This window comes from Halichondria panicea, chromosome 14 (genome assembly GCF_963675165.1).
Source record: "Halichondria panicea chromosome 14, odHalPani1.1, whole genome shotgun sequence".
Classification (NCBI taxonomy): Eukaryota; Metazoa; Porifera; class Demospongiae; order Suberitida; family Halichondriidae; genus Halichondria; species Halichondria panicea.
In genome coordinates this window covers 5,596,412-5,621,409 of record NC_087390.1, presented here as the reverse complement: position 1 = coordinate 5,621,409, position 24,998 = coordinate 5,596,412, and the positions used below count along the sequence as shown (strand labels likewise).

The window sequence follows — 24,998 nt, the reverse complement described above, 5'->3', positions numbered from 1 at the left end:
AACACCCACTTAAAAATAATGATATTCATAATGCTATTGCGTAACAGCCAGAACAAAACTGTTGATAGGCTTGGTTCCCGTCCTCCTTCAGGGAGGGCGACGACGCCCGTCTACCCTCTTTCTAGGCTAGATGACTTATCAAGCTACACTATGTAGATAGCCGTACTTTTTTCCCTTAGAGCCCCCCATTGATAAATTGTTTCCTACACCACTGTCTAGATGTTGAGTTGCATGCTCTCTCCCGCCTTTGGCCGTCGATACACCCTTGACCATAATAAATATATCTACTTAATAATTATAGAAAGATTTGCTCCCCCTTTCTATGCCACTGAATAGCACAAGTGTGTAGGATTGTTCATACAACAACAGTGGAACAATATCCACAATTAAATGTCTTATACATTCCTTTTCTCACCATAATTATTGGTGTTGTTAGATAACTGGCATGAAGTTTCAATATTAGGAAGCGCTGTGGAATAGTTGTCTTCACAACCAAGATTGTAAACTAACTTTGTTATCAAACTACATGTACAATGCAGTAAGATAATAAGCTACTTCATAATCCTGGTTCTAAATGCAACTAGTCCATGGATTGCATATAGCCTCGATCCCAGGCCGAGTTTTCGCGGTTAGGCGAACAACTGGGCCTGGTACTAGTTGTCTGCGCATGCGTCAAATTTTCATTGTATATTTGTGGTCGGCAAAAATATTTAATAAATCAATAATCGAAATTTGTACACAGAAAATGCACAGAGTGAGTACACAAAAGATGCACATAGGGAGCTGCTTCACAAAGGCCTGGGGAGTTGCCAGTTGTGCTGCAGCACAATTACAGTGACCCAGGGCAACTTCAGGATGATTGAATGCCTTCAAATTACGTTTCAAAAAGATTTAGCAGGCTGCTGGACTTCTCTGATTCTAGGCCCCAACTCGTAACTCATTGCTTGAGAAAACGTAGATTCTCTTGATGTCTCTGAGCTACCCAGCAACGCTCGAATGAGCAGGTCATACTCCAGTCCTGTGTCTGTGAGTATAGGACAATATTAAAAGAAACCAAAGACGGTTAAACCCTTACCTCAAACTGTCCAGTCTCGTCCGTTAGTATAGCCAAGAGGAGCACTGTTGGGATAGCTGGATATTAGCCATTGCTCCTGTACAGAGAAGTAGACATTTTAAATACGTGTAGATCTATACATATTAAATTTCTCGGTTATAGTGTCATTGTCGACGAGCTGATGATGGCAGCACCAAGTTCTCTAGCTCACACTCTTCACTTGATCCACCATATTAATGATGAAACTATAGTCTACCTACATTCTTGCCAAACATGAACAAGACTTGATAGCATAGCCGGCCATAGGGCCCACACAAAAATATCTGACCTTAACAAGCTTGACAAAGCTTTATACCTCTTCCCTTGTTGTTCAGTCTTCAGAATAAGCTTCAGAGAAGAGAGAAGCTTCAGCTAAGAGCCATTCCAATCGATTCCAATAATGATAAAACGGGAACTGACTTCTAGTACACGATAGTACACGAATATAAATGTCACGAAAGTGAACGAGAATATCCATTCGTCAGAATCTGACGAACGACTGACGCATGCGCAGACAACTAGTACCAGGCCCAGTTGTTCGCCTAACCGTTATAAAAGCGAAAACTCGGCCTGGGATCGAGGCTAGGATTGCATATTGCCCTATCAGGCAATGATGTCCAGATATTTTGCCATACATCGTTAACCTTTTGACCTTTGACATAAAGTATATGCAGTGACAAATTATAGATAACTTATCAAGCTGCTCTATATGTACTTTTTTCCATTCAAAAACTAGAGCCCCCTGTTGAGAAATTGCGTCCTTACGCCACTGTTTTATTGACCCCTTGCAGCACATAATGATCTCGAGCCTTGACAACAATCTACTGACCGATAAACAGTATTGCACGCCTAATCTACCATACAGACATAAACATGTTATGGTCCCAACGTACTTACAATGCTAGCTATATCGTCACCCAAATACTAATGCATGTTGAGAGGGGGTATGCATGGTTATTGAATGGAGAACTGACAAGAGTGCAAAGGGCAGATATAGACAATGCAGTTTATGAAATTATTTGACTGCATATACAAAACCCCTCCCCTCACCTCACGCTCCGGGAGATTGTCGTTAATGTCGGACGGCCAGAACGTTGACGGGTGATTTGAGAGCTGAGTGATGGGGTGCCACTGTCACTGGCCTCAATGGCCACCTGTACATGATTGCATGGTCACCATAGTCACTCATACTAACTCGTATGTATTTACTGATCTATACATCAAGCAAGAAGCACATACATGTACTTCAACTGCAAAGTAGATAATTCTATCCTCCACATAATTCGACACAGTACACTAGAACAACAGAACTACAGTCAGAGGGACATAAAAAGTATGAGGAGTAATTGTTTGTACCGTGTACTGCCTAACTGGGGTGTGGTCTCAGCCGTCCTGAATGGCAACACAAAATGTGACCTGCTCGTTTTCATCGATGTCGGTATCACGCTTCGATTGTAGAGTGCGCATGCGTATAAGACTAGATAGTTTATCAAAGTTGCGTATCGCTACACATGCCAACGTGCAACTTCAAGCTTCGTAGCTTTTGCTTGCTTTTATTCGACAACAAAGCTTTGTTGAGAAAATCTGCCAAATTTAAAGCTAGTTATGTTGTAGCCTCGACCTCAGGCCGCAAAACTCCTCGAACCAGTGAAGGAGGCTAGTGGTGTTGAGGCTATCCATGTCGATCATACAAACACAGTGATATATGGCAGCCAGGCGAGCAGACTCGGAATATACAGAACGGCAGACAGCAGACAGACAGACAGACTGACCATAACCCGTGCATGCTGCGGCGGGTTAATAAGGTGAAGAATCTTGGCCTTAAGATTAATTAGTTTGAGAGCTTACCTATACTAAATGCACATTGCTGCATGGAGCCCATATATCCCAATATACTGGGCAAATTGTGGTTCAATGGTAATTCTGTGGTAGATACATAGGAAAGTGATGAATGCGATTATCCTTTGAAGTTTTTCTGAGCTGTTCAATTAGGACACTTAAAAAAAGAATAAGGTTAGACCAGCTATATGGTTAGTATATCAGCTAGCCATTATATTCCTACACAAGCACTACATAAGTCGACACATGCACTACATGCTTGCTGGCAATTGGCTGCTAAACAGCTTAGTTCACTAGAGCTAGTGCAGCTTAGGGCACACATACTTCCGTATCGAGGCAGCAGCAAGGAATAACCGACTGGTTAGTGCATGTGTGCACAAGCATTGGTCCACACCCATATCTAAGCCATGGCCACTTCTTTGGGGATGGCAATAAGTTGGCGAGCTATAAAAAATAAACTTTTTGAACCACAAAATTGTAGCATATTGTGCCCTTTGATCGACAGTAAAGGATATAGATTCATGTCGTGGAGGTCAACTTAATGTAACAGTATCCATGCACCCACAGTGACACAACATCACATGTTTACATCCATTAAGCATTCAAAACAACACCACAGTCTGCATGCCAAGTACATGATAATGATGATAATGGGGACTTTCCCTGGGAAACTCCCCAACTAGAAGCTTCAGCAGTTTCCAGATCAGAGTGTGCTAGTTTCATATTTTAACTACCAAACACAAAGCTATTGCCCAACCAGTTATACCTGCAGTGTGAATACAAATTCCAAATTCAACCAACAAGATTATCGATTATCACTATGGCTGGTGTGGCTGGACATATTAAAGAGAGTGACTTTGAAGACACTTACGATAAAGTGAAACCAAACGACCAAGAGACATCTACATCTGATACGCATATCAAAAAAAGCCATGGACGCTGCAGCAGCAGCAGTACAAATTGTCTCAAGTATCTGGGAGTGGCAGTTGTTGCATTAATCGCCATTGCAGCTTTGGTAATGAGTGTGGTAAATTGGCAGCAGCAAAACAATACCCCATTGCCTGATAAGCAAATCTCTTTCATGAACGAATACAACAACAATCTCACATTGAATCGTTTGGCTGAATTAGAACTCAACAATGAAGAGCTACGAGATAACTTCAGAGAGAGCAGCCAAAATAACACACTGAATGTGATTTTACAGCTATCTATTCAGGTAAATAACAGCAGGGAACAGATTGAACGATTGAACGAGGTAATAAGAGAGATGGTGGAACAGCAAAATTCGACAAAGAGACAAATTGATGAGCTACTTATAAATGTCTATGAGCTAGAACAAAGGCAAAATCAAACGGAGGAGCAGATTCGAGTACACGTCGACAATTTAAGAAACGATGTTGGAAACAGAATTGACGAGATTCAGAATTCCACGCTAGCACAACTAGAACAACGGCAAATTCAAACAGAGAAGATTCGAGCAGATATTGATAATTTCAGAATTGATGTTGGAAACAGGTTTGACGAGATTGAGAATTCCACGCTAGCAAAATCAGAACTGCATCAAGTAGAGACAGACCTGAGTAATCTGGAGAGTCGTGTTCATGAGCTAGAACTGTCATCGGGTGTCGTACTGATGAGCAAATACTCACTAGTTGTGGGACTAGTCACTGTGTTGTGTGTCTACTTGTAAATCAGCCATGCATTTTTTGTTGTAAAATTTATACGACAACATGATTAAAAACAGAATAAACAGATCACGCTCTTGCAGTTGAAGAATACATGTAAACAAATTCACAATGTCTTAAATGAGGGTACTATAGCTACTCCGCAGTAATAAAACCTCTTCGAGAGCTGCCTGTTTGAGACCATGCTCAGTTGCTGGGCTAGATAAATTATTATAGTCATCATGATGGGTTAGCCTATAGTCTTGAGGCCAGGCCATTCATACACTTGTCCTGCATGTCAACTTCCAATGTAGAACTCGGTCCAAGGACCAATAATTAACAGCACAGGACGTCCATAATCGATCATGAATATGAGTATAGTAAACACGAACTTAGTATCAAGGCTTATGCATGTAATCATCCAAGATAGGATTTAGATCTAGTGGCAAAGTCAAACCTGCAGAATGTCTAATAATAGTTTGCTGAGTCTAAGTTGCATGCCTTCTTCTCTGTAATTCTGTAGAATGTTCTAGCATAATCATATTCATGACCAATTGTGGTTAATCTTCGAAGAGTTCATGAAATTCCTAGAGTTCTAGAAACATTCGAACACTTCATGACCAACCGCTCCCCAATGAACGACCTGATCTCGAATTAAGGGTTGTACGTAGTGGGAAGTTAGCTTCAAGTACTAAAAGCATGAGGGTATTTACTAAATGCAAGGAAAGCGCAAGGGTAATTATCGATTGGGTATACAGTTATGCCAAGAATATACTGTCTGTGTCGCACAGGATCAAAGACAAATCTCCTGATTACTAGCCTCGAATGCAGCCTGCATGGAATAGAGGCTCGTGCATGCTTTCCCATGCTTTTGCTGCTAAATACCCTATAGCTAGTAGTTACCCTTATGCTGTTAGTATATAAATACCCTCCTAAATACCCTCATGCTAGTAAAATAATACCCTCCTAAATACGCTAGTAAATACCCTCATGCTTTTAGTAAATACCCTCATGCTAGTAAATACCCTCATGCTTTTAGTAAATACCCTCATGCTTTTAGTTAATACCCTCATGCTTTTAGTTAATACCCTCATGCTTTTAGTTAATACCCTCATGCTAGTAAATACCCTCATGCTTTTAGTTAATACCCTCATGCTTTTAGTAAATACCCTCATGCTTTTAGTAAATAAAATACCCTTATGCTGTTAGTAAACACCCTCATGCTTTTAATGAAACCCTCATGCATCCATTTGTACCCTCTAAATACCCTATGCTTAACCTTTTAGCAGGAGAGGATTATCCAACTCCCACGCACACGTCACTAACGCTTGTAGTTGTGTAAACTGTTAGCCATGAATAACATTAAATGTGGGCTGGAGGTACAAACCACACGTGTGTACTACACCTACGCACCTATTTAAGATGCGGTCTGATAGTGACGTGGTATGCATGCTCCTACTGGTTTAGATCATCCTCTTAATGTACTCCTGCTTTTAGTAAATACCCTCATGCATTTGCTCATGCTTTTAGCTATATATAAGCCAGTGAATTTACCCTCATGCATTATTTTAACTCGCAATCATAGGTGCATAATTAAGATATTATTGTCAGAAATACTAAAACAACATTTTATAGACCAGCTCCTTGCTTACCAAAGCATTTGGTCACCCCACCTCAAGGTTACCAAAAAATTACCCACACAAAAATTGCGCAAGTCTTTCAAAGGAAATGAAGCAATAATCAAACACAAACAATTAATGGGGAAAGTCCCAGGGGACTCTCTTGAGTCTTGGTATGCTAGCCATGCAGTGCATATTGCATATAAAAGTGAAGGCTCAATGTGCACACATCATTATTAAAGTCTACAGTTTTTAACTAGTGGCTAGTCTATATAGAGATCAAGAAAATCAACACCATGGCTGCATCAAAAGAGAGCGAAATTAAGGACAAATATGATGATAAAGGTCATGAGAAGGACGATACTGAATGCAAAAGAAAAGATCGTCGTTGCAATTGCATGATTCTTCAGGTGGGGGCCACAGTCATCATTGGCATACTAGCTGTAATAGCTATTGCAATGAGCGGGTACAGCTGCAGTTTGTATCAGAAGAACATGGCGCAACCAAAACACGGCTCATTGACTGATAAGGATTGGATTACGGTGCGTAAATTCATCGCTACTGAGGTGAGTCGAGGTATTCAGGAAGGTCTCTCACTGCCTCTGGATGAATTTAACAAAACTCTCGAATCATTTTCCAATCGTTTGGATGATTTAGAATTGCGGCAGAATATGACAAACGGGGAAACTCAAGTGCTACGTGCCCAATTCAGAGATTTTCAAGAAAGCAGTGAAATAATTCAAAACGAGACAAGTTTTGCAATCTCACAGCTTTCTATTCAGGCCAACGACAGCACAGAACAGATTGAGCAATTAAACGAGGTAATGAGAGAGACAAAAAGTGAACTCAGTGAGCAGCAAAATTTGACACAGATACAAACTGATAAGTTACGCCGAAATGTTCATCAACTAGAAGAAAGGCAACTTCAGACAGTAATGGATCTAGAAGAGTTAAGAGATGATGTTAATGAAACGGGAGCTAGAGTAATTGAATTAAGTTCAGAACTAACAGCGTTGCAAAATTCCTTGGCAAGCAATATTGCTGAGCAAACAGCTTCTCTAAAAACTTTAATCAATTCAACTGAGGTTCAATTGAGAGCTGATTTGGAATTTGTCATCACAGAAACACGAGAAAACATTACCGCACTGAGAGAAACAGATATTCTAACTAAGGAACTTATCGCGAACGAAACGAGTGAGCTACGAGACCACCTTCTCTTAAAGCTAGACAAGACACAGCATTCTTTAAATGCCACTGAGGATAGGCTAGTACAGAGCATCCATGAGGTTAACAGTATGCTACAGGCATTGAGTATTGAGCTTCAAGAGAGCATTGTCAACTTAAACAATCAACTCGAGATGCACGACACACAGAATGACCTCGCTTTGGAAACTGTTCACAATAATCTTACTGAACGTATATCAGCCACTCAAGAACGCATAAAGCTGCTCATTTACAACTTGAACAGCACAGAAAGAGATCTGAAAAATGAACTGGGGCAACTGGCCTTTTCTGCACAAGATAATTTCACAAAGGTGGAACATTTGATTGACCTTCTGAGCAACACCAGTATTGATTCCATTCAACAAGTAAAGATTGAACTTTTACAGAGAGTGGATAACACAGAATCAGATCTAATTGCCCTCAGGGAAAACGGTACAATTATATTTGAAACACTTTTAAATTTAATTCACGGAGTTAATAACGATCTTTTGGAACGATATAGTGCAAATAATGGACTGATAAGAAGTTTAACGGCTGAAGCGAGACTAAACCACACCCAACTGACGGCAACCGTTAATAACAATAACGAAATGCATACCACTAGGCTACAGGGACTGCGAACAGATTTGAACGGAGATATCGATCAAGTAAGTACACGCTTGGAAAACTTGCGAGGGAAAGCTACAAACACTCAACAGAAAGTAACGGATTTGGAACGGGACGTTGAAAATATCAAAACCGATACCAATAAACTGAAATCAGGACAACGGTCCGTATCTGACAAAGTACGAAACTATCATAGTGATGCATCTATTACACTCAGCAACACGACGCTGATCTGCCTAACACTTATCATTGCTTTAATGAACCTCCTTTAAACGGACACAAGGTACTGAACAATTAATGTTTCAATAATATATAATAATAATTATGAGCACAATTCACATACTACACCGCAAGTCACTGTACTTATGTATTCTTATTGCTTTCAAACATCATAATAATTATTTATCATGTAATGGCACCTATTTTATCAAGTGCATGTGCTTACTCTGTTTTTTGCAATTAAAAGTGTTAACGAATTATTGCACTCCAATTCATACCTGCATGATGCGTGGTCATTCTGAAGAAGCAGATACGGAAATTGGTTCTTTGTTAATTCAACAATGAGACCACCAGTTCACCATTGCTTGATTTGGCTTTCTTTCAATGTATAGCATTAGCATCTAGTGAACACTGTATTACGTTAATATTGAGATATTTGTGAACTCACCATTACCACATTCTTTGGTGTACGGCTTTGCAATTGGTACGAATCATCAATAGAAAAAGTATGCAGTTTCACCTGTTATGACTCATGTTAGATACACACACTTGTTTGGTTCATAAACTTACCTAATTGGGTACATCAGATAAAATAACATGCACATGTTTGTGTAAACACAGTGTATCGTCCATCTGCATGTGTACAACATTATTATAGGCCACATATGCAAAACAAACAGTACAACATAAAAGTTAACACAAACCACTTAGTCTATAGTAAGTTACAACTGGCGTATAGCTATCTTGAGTCCAGTATATAGTAAGTTACATCGTAAAGCTATCTTGAATCTAATTTTGAATACAGGTATCTGTGTTACGAAATAAGTTGCATAAACTGTACGTATTATAGCTCTTCAGTATATAAGATCTAACCATCTGTATGATTACATGACTGATGTACACACATATAATTATAGTCTACTGTTGACTGGCCTTCTATATAACAACACCACTAACCCTACCCTGAGTGAAATGGATGAGTCATTGCAGATATTCGTGGTAGCAATCATCATTGTAGGTGCCATCATAATTAATGGAATACTTGCCATTGTTGCTATAGCATTGGTTGTGGTACTAGTCAGAAAACGAAGGAGACAGCGAATATCTAAACTAAAGTGAGTTTAAAAACAACTGGCAGTAGATACTACAATCTGGAGAGCTATATAGATCTACATGCATGCATTTCATACAAGAATACTGAAAGTTTTCACCTTTAGATTGTGGGCAAAAATGAATTAGCAATGAAACATATTCGAAACCTGATATCTACAGTATCAACTACAATAACATGCAGGGCAAATGTAATGAATGTGGAAGCAGCTGAGATGACTGAATGCAACATAACAGTGCAAGAGGCAGCTCAAAGGGACCAACGCCCACCTCAAGAGGAGCAAGAGTCAGCTCAGAAGGATCAACACCCACCTCAAGAGGAGCAAAAAGCAGCTCAAAAAGACCAACGCCCACCTCAAGAGCAGCATGAGTCAGCTACGAGGGACCAACACCCACCTCAAGAGGAGCAAGAAGCAGCTACAAGGGACCAACGCCCACCTCAAGAGGAACAAGAAGCAGCTACAAGGGATCAACGCCCACCTCAAGAGGAGAGAAACCCATTTGAGTTGCCGGACATTCTAAAATTGAGATACGAGATCACAGAGTACGAAGCATACGGATTCCTGGGGTCAGGTGATCAAAGTCAGTAGTTAGCCACTTATGTAATGCAGCTATTCAATCACAATTCGTAACACACTAGCACGCGCGTCTCATACTATTAGCCAAAAGATAGATTTATTTCCCATGAAAACTGTGCATTGCCAACAGAGCTTACCTATTACTATTCTTATTCATGAAACTGTTTATTGAAGGATTATTACAACAACACTTCACTCTATTGAATGATTTGCATGCATGTATACCGTAAGAGCAAAATTAATTCATATCCCAAGATGAAACTGAATCAAAGTATTGTGGACATTACGATTACAGGGGCGGATCCAGCCAAACATTTATAGGGGGTTATAAAACAAAAGCGTGCGTTAGCGCGCGCAAAATGTTTGACCACGACCCCTTTAACGCCCACTTAATTGAATGTCTACTACAGTTAGGTGCCATGTCATGTATGTATAGGATAGACTACACCTAAGAGTAGAATATGCGTCTATGTAACCTCCGCGGTTGCGGTTAGCCCGAGGCGCAAAGCCGAGGGAATCTAACCGTAACCAAGGCGGTTACTAAGACGCATATTCTACGAGTGGGTGTGGTCTATCTAACTTGGACTTCATTGCGCATGCGCGAGGCGTGGTTATAAAAAAGCCAGGTTTGGTGCGTAGCAACAGAAATTGAATTTGTGCGAGCTGGACGAGCTGGAGCTGTGAGAGACACCAGTTGACAGAAAAAGACAAGAAGACGGCTTCAAAACAACGAAAAACTACAGTAAAACTTAGTAAAGCTTGTGAAACGCTTCCTGAAGATACTGGAAAGAACAGACATGTAAAAAGAACATAGAACTATGCTAGAACTGACTCTGCAACACTACAAGAAGAAGAATGAAGCACTGTGGTGGAGTGGAGGGGGTATAGAGCAGACTGGATAGGCATGGAACCTCAATAGAAAGTGTCAAGCGACTACTAAAGTGTTTTTGATGCTTCCTGGCCCCCCTGCCCATGCCCAACTGGAAAAAGCAATACAAAGCAACAGTGGACATGGAAAGAATGGATATTGACTGAAAAAACTATTGCATTCTGTGTTTTTTATAATGTTTTTGTCATCTTCTTGTCACTTTTCACTAAAAATTTCATTCCAACTTTTGAGAACTTCCTGCAAATTATTTGTCACTTCCTGTAGAATATACGTCCATTTCCTGTAGAATATGTGTCCACTTCCTGTAGAATATGCGCCCATTTCCTGTAGAATAACTACCTTCCTGTAGATTATGCTTCCATGTAATCTACTGTTTTTAGCCAATCAGATCAATTACAGATGATGTAATGTAGTCTAAATATAATACATGTGAACGGTACGTGTGGAATAAAATTATTGTGTATTTACTAGTTACTACTTAGTGTGTCCTGGACTTGTACTCATGTCAACAGATACTAATACTTTATAGTTCACAGCTTGTAAGTTAACCACATTGCTCATTTAGCCACAAGCAACACAAGTGTAGGTTGAGCGAGTGTTTGGGGGAGTTGCAACCCCTGAAACCCACCCCCTAGATCCGGGTCTGGATTATACGAACTTCTGCATGCAGCTTCTACATTTATCCATAGAAAAATGCATGTACAACGTAATATGGCTGGCAGTACATAGAACCTTGATTATCCGGCTCTCCATTACCCGCAATCTCAACTGATTATCTGGCTCTTTCACAAAAAATGGGCGTGTCGCTTAAATGTGCATGTTTAGCTTCTGCGCATGCCCAGACAACCATATATGGCACTGTTGTTTTTCAAGGCGTGGTTTATCTATTCGATTATCCGGCATATTCAACCGGCGGGCCTTCCTCGATCTGGAATCAAAGTGTCCGGATAATCGATTGCACAGGCTGTAGTGACCGTATCAACCACAATTACCAGATAATGAATATCACTATACTATTTCCACACTTGACTCAACTGTAAAGCTTTTATGCACCTTTGCAACAAGCTGGTATCACATTGTAAACCACAAATAGTAAACATACAAATCACAGGCTACAGGCTGTACTTCGACCTTATCATAAAATTTGGAATTTGATAAATAATTATAGTGATGTTGTCTTGTTGATGAGCTGCTTAAAGGATGTGTTCAATAGAAAATTTAAGATCTAAGGCTTACAGTAAGGACATAAGATGGAGGATAATACATCAGAGGTGTGACCTTATGTCCTTCTTAGATCTTAAGGTGTTTCTAAAACAGCTTTAAGAAGAACAATTTCATCTCATTCTGGCACTTAGTCTTTTAGTAGTAGTTTTGTGGTACCCTTGAATGTTCAACCGTACTAGTTTCCTAAAAAAGTCCCACAGTTTTGAATACAGTAGAGGGGTTCACATTGAAATTTTCAGCTATTGTTTTGTAAGATAACCCAAGGTCACACCTCTGGTGTATCATCCTCCACCTTATGTCCTCACTGTAAGCCTTAGATTTTGAAGTTTCTATCGAACACATCCTTTAAGCAGCTCATCAACAAGACAACATCACAAATTCCTCCTTGCCTGTAGCAGCCTGTGGTTTGCATGTTTATTATTTGTGGTGGTTTACTATGTGATACCAGCTTGTGCATAAAAGCACTGTACTCTTGTCACCACAAGCAAGCATTCGCATGCAAGTGCATGCAAAAACAGTATCAAGCAAACACCCCATATATACAGGCCATACTGTGGCATACACATAACTAAATAGCTAGTCTAGACTAGGTACTAGCAAGGGCGTATAAAAGAAGAGAGGGCATGCAACTCCTATGAACAGAGTTCAAACGTGGGCGGTTGAATGTGCATGACTGTGCATGAAATGAAATTTCTATTTTTAGCACTTCATGCAAATGCACACATTCCTCCGCCCACGTTTGAACCCTGCTAGCTACGTGTACTGATAGTGGAGTTGCATGCCCTCTCTTCTTTTATACGCCCTTGGTACTATAGCTAGTGAGATTAGCAAGCAAGTCAGACAGTGAGACCACCAGTTCACCATTGCTTGATTTGATTGAATGCTTTCTTTCATGTATAGCATTAGCATCTAGTGAACACTGTAATACGTATTATTGAGATATTTGTGAACTCACCATTACCACATTCTTTAATGGTGTACGGCTTTGCAATTGGTACGAATCATCAATAGAAAAAGTATGCAGTTTCACCTGTTATGATTCATGTTAGATACACACACTTATTTGGTTGCATAAACTTACCTAAATGGGTACAACATCAGATAAAATAACATGCACATGTTTGTGTAAACACAGTGTATCGTCCATCTGCATGTGTACAACATATAGGCCACATATGCAAAACAAACAGCTAGTACAACATAAAGTTATCACAACCAAATATATACATGAGTTTGAATCATAGTAAGTTACAACTGGCGTATAGCTATCTTGAGTCCAGTATATAGTAAGTTACATCGTATAGTTATCTTGATCTAATTTTGAATACAGGTATCAGTGTTACGAGATAAGTTGCATGAACTGTACATATTATAGCTCTTCAGTATATAAGATCTAACCATCTGTATGATTACATGACTGATGTACACACATATAATTATAGTCTACTGTTGACTGGCCTTCTATAATTATACCAAACACCATCAACCCTACCCTGAGTGAAGTACACACATATAATTATAGTCTACTGTTGACTGGCCTTCTATAATTATACCAAACACCATCAACCCTACCCTGAGTGAAATGGATGAGTCATTGCAGAGATTCATGGTAGCAACCATCGTAGGTGCCATCATTGACGGAATACTTGTCGTGGTTGCCATAGCATTGATTGTGGTACTAGTCAGGGAACGAAGGAGACAGCGAATATTTAAACTAAAGTGAGTTTAGAAACAATTGGCAGTAGATAACCGCAAATTCGGAGAGCTTATACATGTATAATATTTCATATACAAGAATAATGAAAGTTTTCATTGTTAAGGGGACTTTTGATTTACATTCTAGGCAATCTGATTGGCAATGTTTCAAATGGGATTAGCCATGGTCCACTAAATGAGGTATATCTAATGTGTTATCCCGAGGGATGAGGGACACTATAACCATAGATACCTCATGCACATGGTCTAACTATATTGGCTACTAGAAATGCACTATAGCTTAGCAACAGTCAAGCTTATAATTTATAACTCCTGATTCTAAAGTGATAAAACTTATAAACACTTCCCTTAATTAGATCAGGTTTCGAGCGTGAGTAGTTAAGCAATTGCAAATGACACTGTACAAACATGTTTACAGTTTATACGCACAGGCTTTCTTAATTCATGTGTATTCTTTTATTCTTTCGGTTGCAATTTCTGTGGGAAAACCTCGCAAAATTCCCAACGAAACATATTCGAAACCTGATATCTACAGTATCAACTACAACAACATGTGTATATGCAGGTCAAATGTGATGAATGTGGAAGCAGCTGAGATGACTGAATGCAACATAACAGTGCAAGAGGCAGCTCAAAGGGACCAACGCCCACCTCAAGAGGAGCAAGAGTCAGCTCAGAAGGATCAACGCCCACCTCAAGAGGGGCAAGAGTCAGCTCAGAAGGATCAACGCCCACCTCAAGAGGGGCAAGAGGTTGCTCAAAGGGATCAACGCCCACCTCAAGAGGAGCAAAAAGCAGCTCAAAAAGACCAATGCCCACCTCAAGAGGAGCAGGAGTCAGCTACAAGGGACCAACACCCACCTCAAGAAGAGCAAGAAGCAGCTCAGAAGGACCAACGCTCACCTCAAGAGGAGCAAGAGGCAGCTACGAGGGACCAACGCCCATCTCAAGAGGAGAGAAACCCATTTGAGTTGCCGGACATTCGAAAATTGACATACGAGATCACAGAGTGCGAAGCATACGGATTCCTGTGGTCAGGTGATCAAAGTCAGTAGTTACCCTCTTATGCAGCTATTCAATAAAATTCATAACACACTAGCACGCGTGTCTCACACTATTAGCCAAAAGATAGTTATTTCCCATGAAAATTGTGCATTGCCAGCAGAGCTTATACTTATCTTCTTCTTATAACAACACATTCATAACTGTTTATCGAATGATTATGGGAAAAGTGTACAGTACTTATTATTGTTATAACAACAACACATTTAAATAAACTCTCTATTGAATGCAATAGAAACTGTATACCATAATTATATTAAGGACAAATGTACTATTCTTAAGATGAAACTGAATCAAAGTACTTATAGTTTGTTATCAGTGACATTATGATTATACAAACTTCTGCATGCTGCCCTAATTAATGCATTTATTCAGCTAGAAAAATGCATGTGCAATGTGAAAAGTATATATAACCTCGTTACCCAGGCAAAATTTTCTCTAAAAAACAGAAGAAAATTTGACATGGGAAAGAGGCTATGTAAAAGTTGCTATAGAAAAAACACGTGAAAACAAGAAATCAAATCCATTACAACGTCATTCACATGTAGAAATTATGTACATGTTCTAGTTAATTTTTTGGCTGTATTTTTTCCACGCTATTAAGTATTTTGATGGTTTTCCCGGCCAACTCTAATATATAGCAATTTTTAACATTGCTCACTGCTACAGCGTATCACAGCCACGCCCATCTCATAAAGTGGCCATGAGGCATTGTGACGTTTCTGAGCAGTGACTTAATGATGGCGAAATTGTCTAGGTAGTAGAGCCTGAGAGGTCGTCTGCCTCGTGAAAGCGATTGTGTATCTGAAGAAAACACCTTTCTAATCCAGGTTGCAGTCGTTTGGAAACCCTGTGCAACATGTCCTGGAGATGGTTGTACAGACGTACTATAATTTATACAGTGCACTTCATAAGTTATGCTCGGAATATTTTTAGCATAATAAGTAAAATTGGGCAACAATGTCCATTTTTGGTAAAGATCATCACTTTAAGTTTTGCATTAACAATGTTCTCATGGCAAAAGAATGGCTGAAGGTGAATATGATGTATGATCAATTTAAGCCAGCAAGAGATATAACACTGAGAATCATGATATATAGTTTGTGTCAGATGAGTGCTGGTTTATGTCTATGTTTTAATTTGTCTCTAATTACGAAATAATCAGCATTTTTATGAGCCTAATTGGCACAGGTGAGGTGGCCGCATTTTAGGGGACTTCATGCAGTATTAATCATAGCTAGCAATGCCAACAAAATGGCTGGCAGTATTATATAGAACTTCGATTATCCGGCTCTCTATTACCCGGAACCGGCTTGGCAATTCTCTTTCAAAAATGAGCGTGTCGCTTAAATGTGTATGTGCATTGTAGCTGTTCTATGGAAACAGGCCCAGTGGCGTAGGCAGAGGCCGGGGGGCTGAGGCCTGCTTACCTTCTGCGCATGCCCAGACAACCATCAGGGGCGTAACTAGAAAATTTACGGGAAGGAGGCAACCACCCCCGCAAATTATTTGCCCGGAAACCACACCCATTAATTATCGCGTAGAAGCGCATGCAAATGGCAGAAAACTGCTATTTACCTGTTCTAGCCTTCTCTTTTCTTCATCAACAAGACAGTGATAGAGCTCATTTCTGCTCATTCTATATACTTAGTTAACTAGTTATCCAGAAGTTAGCTAGCCAGAGCTATTAAAAGCTAGTGAGGTGAGTCACATGAAACTTGAAATTCAATTTTACAGGAGGCAAGGGCCTCCTCTGCCTCATTGCTAGTTACGCCCCTGACCATATAATTATGGCACTGCTGTTTATCAATTAAATGTGGATCAAGGCGAGGTTTATCTATTCGATTATCTGACATATTCAACCGGCCTGCCCCGATCTGGAACCAATTAAGGCGTTCGGATAATCGAGGTTTCACTGTATATCGAGGTGACTGTATCAACCACAATTACTAGAGAATGTCATTATCGATCACTACTATTTTTACTTCCACACTTGTGTCAACTGTAAAATACTCTTGTCATTACAAGCCAGCATTTTTTTTTATTGCATGCACTTGCATGCAAAAACAGTATCAAACAAGCACCCCATACAGGCCATATTGTGGCATACACACATAAAAAGCTAGTCTAGACTAGGTACTAGCCTAGCTATTGAGATTAGCAAGAAAGTCAGACTCACTGTACTTATTCTTATCCCTATGGCTTTGTGTGTGAGTCTATTCAGTCTCTCCTGCATCATCGTGCATGGTGTCTCCATTTTCATAGCTCACTTCCTTCATTTCGGGGGAGGAGCTGAAAATCCTGCAAAAGCAGATACGCCCACCTTACATGTTTTATCGTCACTATTGTCACCCACGTGGTACACATCAAGTTTCAAGACAGAAGATGTTTCCCCTGACAAGATGCTCTCGCTGGTTGCTCTCCAGACAGCCCCAGGTCATCTCAGCAGCTGGCTCTGTCAGAGGTCCCCGGAAACTCAGCGGGAGTGCTGTGGCCATGGCTCCCATTGAGAGGGTGACTGTGATTGGCAGTGGACTCATGGGGTCTGGGATAGCACAGGTGGGTGGGTGAGGCTGGATGAGCTATATAGCAGAGTGATGAGAGTACAGTATGATTTACACTTGGAGTTTTTGGAGTTTTTGTAGTAGGAACCGAGGCTCAACTATATATACGATCGATCAGTACGAATGTATTGTGTGCTTATGTGTGGGCGTGGCGTGGCAGGCAGCTAATGTTGACACCGCTGCATAGATCTGTGTAAAAGATTTGATAGCTTGATTTTAATCACCTCATAATCACCCCACCACACACCCACCACACACACCTTTCATCCTCACAAAATTAATGACCCCCACACACACACCTCCCACCCTCACAGGTAGCGGCTCAGACGGGACACGGTGTGCAGCTAGTGGATGTGAGTCAAGATGTCCTCTCTGTGGCTAGCAAGAGAATTGAGAGCAGTCTGGCCAGGGTGGCCAAGAAAAAATTCGCTGAAGACCCTCAGGTAGCACCTTTGTAAGGCTATGTGTGATCTTTCCCCTGTGGATAAACTTATTCAATTATTCAGCAGTGCAAATAGTATGAGAATAGGGCTTTTTCTTGCATTGGCCTAGCCCCTCTTATACTTGTACATCTGATTGTAGACAGAATGTCTCCCCTTATCTGTATTCTAGGCTGGCGTGGATTTTGTCAAAACCACTCTGGGCCGAATCCAGTTCACAGTTGATGCAGTAGAGGCGGCCAAGTCATGTGACCTAGTGATAGAGGCGATTGTGGAGAACGTAGGGGTTAAACAGAAACTGTTCTCGGAACTAGACAAGGCTGCTCCAAGGTGAGCCTAGGAAAGGAATTTGTTGCCGAGAGCAAATGTTCTAAGTGCATTCATTCACTGTAGCTACTTGTAAACTGCAAATACCTTTTCTTTACTAATTGTCGAGTGTACTTATTACTTCTTTTGTTTACTTATTCACACACCCCTCACACCCCACACATCCCTCACACCACTCACACTCCTCACACTCTTCACACCCCTCACACCCTCACACTCCTCATGCCCCCACACTCCTCACGCCCTCACATCCCTCACACCTCTCATGCAGCTCCACCATCTTCACAAGCAACACATCCTCTCTCTCCATCACTGAGATAGCCAGCTCCACCGACCGTAGAGACAGGTTTGGAGGACTCCACTTCTTCAACCCTGTACCAGTCATGAAACTTCTGGAGGCAAGTCTGTGCGTACATACTTATTTACAGTGTGTGCATTGTATTGTACTGTACAATGAAGTCCCTGTGCACATCACAGTGTGTGCATTGTATTGATCTGTATAATTGAAGTCCTGAATCTCCACTTTTTGAGCCACCGTAACTTGTTTCCATTTTGTGCTAGTCTGGCAAAACCGGAACATAATTATTGCACTGTACGATAATTACAACTATTGTTACTCTTTCAAACCTACTAAATCCTATAATGTACGGTTTTTAATGATTTCGTGATAGCTTAGAATTGTACTCTGTACTCAATAATATTTATGACCCCCCCCCCCCCCCCCCCCCCATCTCAGGTGATTCGTATTGATGAGACGAGTGATGCTACATTCGATGCTCTCATGAAGTTTGGAAAGGCCATGAAAAAGACCACCGTCTCATGCAAGGCAAGTTCTTATTGCATCGTACAATGGCGTACACTGACATTCGTGGCATATTTCAATAGCTGTAACCCTGCATGAAGGGCCGTGTTTGAGCATGTAGTATTTATGGGATATATCAGACTACTGTACATCACATGGTGTGTTGTAAAGGAGGAATGTAAACAACTCCAACATGACAAATGAAAGACATCAAAGGTTTCTTGAGATCTGAGATACTGAGCTTTGTACTAATTAACTTCTGTGTGTGTTCTATATCTCCCATTCAGATTCTACCATTGCTATACCATCCGTACTCTTTATATCTGTCGTTCCATAATTATGCCATTCCGCATTCCTCTTTTTTCAACATGCCGTTTTGAAATGGTCTCATGATCAGATATGCGAACCACCACTACCCCACACACATACCCCCACACACCCCCACCCACACGCACACACACACACACACACACCCCACACATACACACAGGACACCCCTGGTTTCATTGTGAACAGACTGCTGGTGCCCTACCTGGCTGAGGCTGTCAGACTGTTAGAGAGAGGTGAGTGTGGTGTGACCTCCATCTCTAGTTGTATGAACCATCAATGTATGATACATGCATGTACACTATGCACGTAAGAAATAGCCTCTATATATTAGTGTATAGGGCATAAACACAGTCATGCTCTCTGGTACTGTGTTTTGCAAGTGCTTGTCATTGCACACAGTAAATGGGCGTTGTCTGTGTACTATTGTGGTTACCAGGAATGTTTACGTCCTCTAATATCTACCTGCTCTTTTAGTGACTGTGCACTTCTACAACAGCCATACTGCCTCAAATCAACAGAGGTATAGCAAGTCAACAGAGTACTGCATGTGCATACACACTAACAGCTTAGCTAACTAAGGTAGCAAATTAACTTTTTTTTTGCTGAATAGACACATTCACTTTACTACAAGACTCAGTAGTACTATAGACAACGCCCATTTACTGTGCACAATGGCAAGCAACTTGCAAAACACAGTACATGCACCGTGTACAGCCATGCAGCGTGATGATAATACACAAGCTTATTCATAATTTTGCTTGTACCCAGTTACTACTAAATCCTATACTAGGTATTGGGGGATTTTGTTTGCATTCATAATATGGTTGTGTATACACGTGTGTAAATCACATGCTCTGTATCCAATGTCTTGTGTACCATACAGGCGGTCTACGTACATAGATTTCTACTAAAAATTGTCTGCTATTTTCCCATACCTCAGAGCCCATACCTTAAATCCCATGCACCCTTTCCCCCACCCCCACCAGGTGAAGCCAGTGCTCAGGACATAGACACGGCCATGAAGTTGGGAGCTGGCCATCCCATGGGACCATTTGAACTACTTGACTACGTCGGCTTGGACACCACAAAGTTCATTCTGGAAGGTAACCAACAAGGAAGAGTATAGATCAGTGCTCCTGGTATAATACAGTGGGTGTGTTAAGTAGGCCCTGATTAATTAATTATGCTTTTTCACCCATTATTCTATTCTTTAATTCTTGAAAATGTGCTTCTCGTAAAAACCCCAAAATATGTAAACATAAACACAGCACACTGACATCATGATTCTCAGTGTTATCTCTAACTTGATTTGATCCATAGTATTCACCTTCAGCATTTTGTTACCACGAAAACATCGTTATAGCTTAATGATGATCTTTACCAAAAATGGACGACACCTATTATGCTAAAATTATGAATTTTATCAAGGCCTAGTGTTAAGTAGTGTATAACCGGCCGTATTGATGTTTGATTTTAGCAGTGTATGAAATTGTGGGTCCTTAGCTTAATCCATACCACTGGCATGAACATGAACATGTATAAGTATTTTTGACCAATGACTTTATTGATGATTCATATTCATTCTTTTTCCTCTCTTATTATACAGGATGGTCCGAGCGTTTCCCTGACAACCCGCTGTTTAAACCTACTGAGCATGTTAACCAGCTAGTGGAGGCAGGAAAGATTGGCATGAAGAGTGGAGAAGGCTTCTATTCTTACAAAAAGAGTTAACAATTTAGTGAACCGTATATTGAAGTGTATCATGCTTTGTTTGTACATGCAGTACTTGATAGGGTGTGTATTTTCATTGAACGTTACTATCAAGTCACATGAATATAATCAATCAACTCAAAAATGAGTTATTCTATATATAGGACCGAAGATAGTGCATTTAATATAAGCGTAAATAGAAAAAGTAACGCAACTGACAAAAAGTGCAAATGTAATGCACAAGGACACGACATGTGTGATAACTAGGAATATAAAAATTGAGTAGTAACGAATTCTAAGACAATCAGCAACTTCAAACTCCTGCTGTGTAAGTGGGTAAAAAGACACACCAATAAAAATAGAGTAACCTAAAGTAGGGAGAGCAGTGATTAAACCACAAATTCCCAACGGAGCACCAATACATAACGGAACTCTCCATCCTCGATGTTGACACTTTCCAAACAATCTACAACAATAATAAGGTGTCAGTAGAGCTGAAAACATGGCCCCTAACTGGAGAGCAATTCCAATTACTAGCACAAATACGCTGCCTTGAAAACCCAAACTGCCAGCCAGCCGTCCATTAAATTGAGTCATTACTGTGCAGTCATTCCCATCAACAATCATATGTGCTCCTATATAAGAATATACACAAACAAATCAACGTAATGGCAAAATTCAACTTACCTAATCCAATTCCAACAGCCCCGACAACGCTCATAAAAACAGTCGTAAGTAGAAGTACTGCATGATAGGTTAACAGTATTATGATCACAAAAATAGTACAATTGCATGGTCAGCCTATAATTATAGAATAAAAAGGATAATTATAGATATTTGCATGAATGTATCGTATCGTATATACACCAATAATTATAGCATCACATAATTATAATTATATACCTGTGTAATAACACCCACACAAGAAGAATCCTGTATAGATCGAGGGGTACATACATAAAACAACAGATCAAATCATTGTACTCGTTAGTAATTGCTTCATAAAGGTACTAACAAATTAAAAGAGTGCATTAATTTTTGTTGACAACCACAATTATCGTGTGCTCAATGGGAAATATTGATTGTTAGTGGACAATAAGCACAATATATACTGTATAAACTCAGCTGTTCAAAATTGGACTTACTTCTCTTTAAGGCAGTCTCTTGTTCTCTCTGCCGCAAGTCATGGACTTCTTGCTTAGATCTAGTATTGACCACATCCTGGGAAAGGGAAAACAAAAGTACTTCTGAATCACATTATTATATTTTTTGAAAAATGAAATCCAACTTACTTCCGTTAAATCCTTATCATCATTAGTTTTGATGTTCGGTTCCTCATGGACATCAAGCTTAGGCATTTGTGCAGTAGTCTGGACAGAAGTGTTATGAGCTAACTGACCACCACGCTGAAGGTTAGCCACTTCTTGTTTTAAACGTTCAATCATGTACCCTAATGATTCCACTTCTTTCAACAGACTCAGGAATACATCGAAAGCATTACTGTCGAGATTTATTCGAGAAACAATAGCAGACATGAAAATTTTAGCTTTGTTATTAGTTGTAATACTCGATTCATTGGATAAATCCAATAGTTCTTGTCCAATTATATTCTTGCTGAATGCTTTGGCCATAATGATTTGCAGTTCTGGATAGATAGCTTGAACTAAGTCAGCATAGAGGTTCTGAATAGCTTTGTACTGGGAGGACTGACATGCGGTTGACTGTGACATCTTGGCAGCTATCTAGTTATACACAGCACTTTGTGAGATCTTCACTTCTTTTCTACTGCAGCACAGTCCAATTAAGGACAAATAATATAAATATCATTATCATTATCCCTGCAAGAAATGACTCAGTAAAGTCAATAATATTATGGGCTGAATTTTGTAAGAACAATTTTTTTCCCGATAAATTAATCGATATTAGTCTACACACGGTATTATGTACGTTAGGAATCAAACCTTCGGACAAAAAAACAAGTGGTAGAGACTGAGTAACTTGCTTTTGTTACGTCCGAAGTTGAATCTACGTATAATATGTGTCTTATAATGTTCTGATGTGGACAGTCATAAACGTTATACAGCTGATGACATCTGATGACATGTGTCAACTACAATTTTACAGGTCTGACAAAGGAAGCAGGTGGTGGGCGTATCATTTAACCATAGATGAAGGAAGAGAAAGGGATTGGAAACGATGGGCGTGGTTAAATCCAGGCGCGTTACGGTGATGTAATCATTATGTAGGGATACATTGCTCGCGAGATTGGCGCCAATAAGAGAGGCTGCTGTGGCAGTGAATCAAAGCTTGTCTTCTTCTCATCAAAGGACAAGCTAAAATAGTCAGAATGCTGAGAAGTCTGTTTAGACCTGGTAACTTCTGACAGGAATAATAATACACTGAAAATACACTTCCACGATAAGACTGAAGAGTTTCGAGCTCAATAAAGGAATGGCTATACGGTCTCTATTCACAGGATAATGAAAAGGATTAGAATGAGATACTGCTTTAAGTTCTATACAGTATAACTTCCATATTATAATTGTATTAAAAAGTGGTTGAAAAAAATAATGATGATGTAGACATACATTTGTAGTTGGTTCATGATCGGTAAAAGTTATTATCAGAGGACTTATCAAAGGACACAATGTAATATTAGAATCACTTGAGGACTTTGTTTGCACTTCCATCTTTGGCACACCAAGCCAGCCGTCTATCTCTTGCAGCTTTTTTCCAATGCTGATATCTTCTTCCGTGTAGCATTCCTATTAAAAGTAAGTATACATTACGATACAGTAAAGACTATTCTCCCTTGCTATGAATGCCAGAAGGGCTAATAATCGATCAGTGTTAGAGTAGAGGGATCAAAGTGAAAGCATAACGGCCTTTACAGTTTAGACTAAACTTTAATGGAAATCTCGAGTTTCTCTAAAGCAAACAAGAAAGGGGAAAGACCATACGTTAAAGTAGTGTACATAGAGTCTATTTCATGAAAGAAGCTAGGCAAGATAGCTTTGAGTAGCCTCGTAGAGGGATTAATATGCAAAATTTAAAAGGAAAACTGACCTTCAATGGCCCACAGCACATACATTTCATGTTCAGACAACTTTCCAAGAGTAGCACAACTTTGTACTTGGTATTTTCTTTATGATCTTGTTTTTGTGGTTACTAGTACAAACGAAAATAAGTGTTCTTAGCTTAGCAGCCTAAGGCGTAACGCCTAGTGGGCAGGTCAAAGGCCACACTACGCTGACCGGCTGCTATGGTAGACTTCAAAGGGTTTCGCCCACACAACGTACAAAACATAGTAAAACGTGACGTCAAATGACGTGTTCCAATCTTTCTCCTAGCCTAGATTGACAATTTTTGCTGAGTCAGTAAATACGTTCAGATACAGAAAACTCAGCGTTTGCAGAGTCCTATGGCTAATAAAAACAACAGGCAGCAATTGCAAGATCACTTCTATGTAGCTAGCCTGTTAGTTCTCAGGTATAAGGTCACTGCATTGAGCATCAACGTAGCTACACATATTTTGCTGACATGACAATATTCGTAGCACGTGATTGTTATGTAATAGTAATTGCCCTACATGTCGAGTCAGCAAATATACAATACAGTGACCTTATACCTGAGAACTAACAGGCTAGCTACATAGAAGTACGTGATCTTGCAATTGCTGCCTGTTGTTTTTATTAGCCATAGAACTCTGCAAACGCTGAGTTTTCTGTATCTGAACGTATTTGCTGACTCAGCAAAAATTTCCAAATTGCTCCTACATGTCGTACCTCCTCTGTAACCTCGTTCCCAGGCCTTACTTTTTCTTGCTGTTGTCACTGTTCATCCATAAACATAAGAAAGACATAGTGAGGCAGCAAAGAAAGAAATGGGCGTACAGTTAAGAAAAGTAAGGCCTGGTTTGGGAAATCGCGTGATCCACAAGGATTTTTATGAACGTGGGCGATATGTAGCCTACAATCATGAC

The 24,998-nt window shown here is 40.0% G+C and overlaps 5 protein-coding genes and 2 long non-coding RNA genes across 12 annotated transcripts; 4 read left to right on the top strand and 3 right to left on the bottom strand.

Annotated features, from left to right (window-relative positions):
* Nucleotides 1-690: 690 nt before the first annotated feature.
* LOC135348002 (uncharacterized) lies at nt 691-8,849 on the bottom strand. 2 transcript variants are annotated; one of them, XR_010398592.1, is made up of 5 exons: nt 8,835-8,849; nt 8,713-8,784; nt 8,543-8,665; nt 1,076-2,247; nt 691-1,024 (listed from the first exon to the last, which is right to left on the bottom strand). It is a non-coding gene; the product is annotated as an uncharacterized LOC135348002 (long non-coding RNA). The 2 variants fall into 2 exon arrangements; XR_010398591.1 differs by having other exon boundaries at nt 8,713-8,835.
* LOC135347869 (paramyosin-like) lies at nt 6,416-8,521 on the top strand. Its single transcript, XM_064545974.1, has one exon. The coding sequence runs from the start codon at nt 6,512-6,514 to the stop codon at nt 8,315-8,317; it is 1,806 nt and encodes a 601-aa protein (XP_064402044.1). The 5' UTR covers nt 6,416-6,511; the 3' UTR covers nt 8,318-8,521.
* A 114-nt stretch (nt 8,850-8,963) lies between the features above and the next one.
* LOC135347977 (uncharacterized) lies at nt 8,964-11,230 on the top strand. 2 transcript variants are annotated; one of them, XM_064546150.1, is made up of 3 exons: nt 8,964-9,069; nt 9,182-9,379; nt 9,559-11,230. In XM_064546150.1, the coding sequence occupies exons 2-3, from the start codon at nt 9,237-9,239 to the stop codon at nt 9,962-9,964; spliced, it is 549 nt and encodes a 182-aa protein (XP_064402220.1). In that variant the 5' UTR covers nt 8,964-9,069; nt 9,182-9,236; the 3' UTR covers nt 9,965-11,230. The 2 variants fall into 2 exon arrangements, with proteins under 2 accessions (XP_064402220.1, XP_064402221.1); XM_064546151.1 differs by having other exon boundaries at nt 8,983-9,101.
* Nucleotides 11,231-13,046: 1,816 nt separating this feature from the next.
* Nucleotides 13,047-14,998, top strand: LOC135347970 (probable serine/threonine-protein kinase irlF). 4 transcript variants are annotated; one of them, XM_064546141.1, is made up of 3 exons: nt 13,047-13,308; nt 13,691-13,784; nt 14,347-14,998. In XM_064546141.1, exons 1-3 carry the CDS (start codon nt 13,293-13,295, stop codon nt 14,834-14,836), a joined length of 600 nt encoding a protein of 199 aa, XP_064402211.1. In that variant the 5' UTR covers nt 13,047-13,292; the 3' UTR covers nt 14,837-14,998. The 4 variants fall into 4 exon arrangements, with proteins under 4 accessions (XP_064402211.1, XP_064402209.1, XP_064402208.1 ...); XM_064546139.1 differs by having other exon boundaries at nt 13,588-13,784; XM_064546138.1 differs by having other exon boundaries at nt 13,047-13,351; nt 13,588-13,784.
* Nucleotides 14,999-17,173: 2,175 nt separating this feature from the next.
* LOC135347940 (hydroxyacyl-coenzyme A dehydrogenase, mitochondrial-like) lies at nt 17,174-21,134 on the top strand. Its single transcript, XM_064546082.1, has 8 exons — nt 17,174-17,402; nt 17,722-17,850; nt 18,020-18,177; nt 18,446-18,572; nt 18,911-19,000; nt 19,467-19,539; nt 20,293-20,409; nt 20,913-21,134. The coding sequence occupies exons 1-8, from the start codon at nt 17,229-17,231 to the stop codon at nt 21,035-21,037; spliced, it is 993 nt and encodes a 330-aa protein (XP_064402152.1). The 5' UTR covers nt 17,174-17,228; the 3' UTR covers nt 21,038-21,134.
* On the bottom strand, nt 21,125-22,746 carry LOC135347936 (uncharacterized). Its single transcript, XM_064546075.1, has 5 exons — nt 22,309-22,746; nt 22,162-22,237; nt 21,920-21,949; nt 21,704-21,760; nt 21,125-21,651 (listed from the first exon to the last, which is right to left on the bottom strand). Exons 1-5 carry the CDS (start codon nt 22,744-22,746, stop codon nt 21,155-21,157), a joined length of 1,098 nt encoding a protein of 365 aa, XP_064402145.1. The 3' UTR covers nt 21,125-21,154.
* Nucleotides 22,747-23,497: 751 nt separating this feature from the next.
* On the bottom strand, nt 23,498-24,669 carry LOC135348018 (uncharacterized). The gene is made up of 2 exons (XR_010398618.1): nt 24,083-24,669; nt 23,498-23,781 (listed from the first exon to the last, which is right to left on the bottom strand). It is a non-coding gene; the product is annotated as an uncharacterized LOC135348018 (long non-coding RNA).
* Between the last annotated feature and the right edge of the window lie 329 nt (nt 24,670-24,998).

What these genes read in the sequence shown, in the direction of transcription:
- LOC135347869 (XM_064545974.1), top strand. Translation starts at nt 6,512, where the DNA reads ATGGCTGCATCAAAAGAGAGCGAAATTAAGGACAAATATGATGATAAA.
- LOC135347977 (XM_064546150.1), top strand. Translation starts at nt 9,237, where the DNA reads ATGGATGAGTCATTGCAGATATTCGTGGTAGCAATCATCATTGTAGGT. An exon ending in CAGCGAATATCTAAACTAAA is followed by an intron (nt 9,380 to 9,558) that starts GTGAGTTTAAAA and finishes AATAACATGCAG; the next exon opens with GGCAAATGTAATGAATGTGG.
- LOC135347970 (XM_064546139.1), top strand. Translation starts at nt 13,648, where the DNA reads ATGGATGAGTCATTGCAGAGATTCATGGTAGCAACCATCGTAGGTGCC. An exon ending in CAGCGAATATTTAAACTAAA is followed by an intron (nt 13,785 to 14,346) that starts GTGAGTTTAGAA and finishes GTGTATATGCAG; the next exon opens with GTCAAATGTGATGAATGTGG.
- LOC135347940 (XM_064546082.1), top strand. Translation starts at nt 17,229, where the DNA reads ATGTTTCCCCTGACAAGATGCTCTCGCTGGTTGCTCTCCAGACAGCCC. An exon ending in TGGGGTCTGGGATAGCACAG is followed by an intron (nt 17,403 to 17,721) that starts GTGGGTGGGTGA and finishes CCACCCTCACAG; the next exon opens with GTAGCGGCTCAGACGGGACA. An exon ending in AATTCGCTGAAGACCCTCAG is followed by an intron (nt 17,851 to 18,019) that starts GTAGCACCTTTG and finishes TCTGTATTCTAG; the next exon opens with GCTGGCGTGGATTTTGTCAA.
- LOC135347936 (XM_064546075.1), bottom strand. Translation starts at nt 22,746, where the DNA reads ATGTCACAGTCAACCGCATGTCAGTCCTCCCAGTACAAAGCTATTCAG. An exon ending in AGAGACTGCCTTAAAGAGAA is followed by an intron (nt 21,950 to 22,161) that starts GTAAGTCCAATT and finishes CGATCTATACAG; the next exon opens with GATTCTTCTTGTGTGGGTGT. An exon ending in GGCTGTTGGAATTGGATTAG is followed by an intron (nt 21,652 to 21,703) that starts GTAAGTTGAATT and finishes ATTCTTATATAG; the next exon opens with GAGCACATATGATTGTTGAT.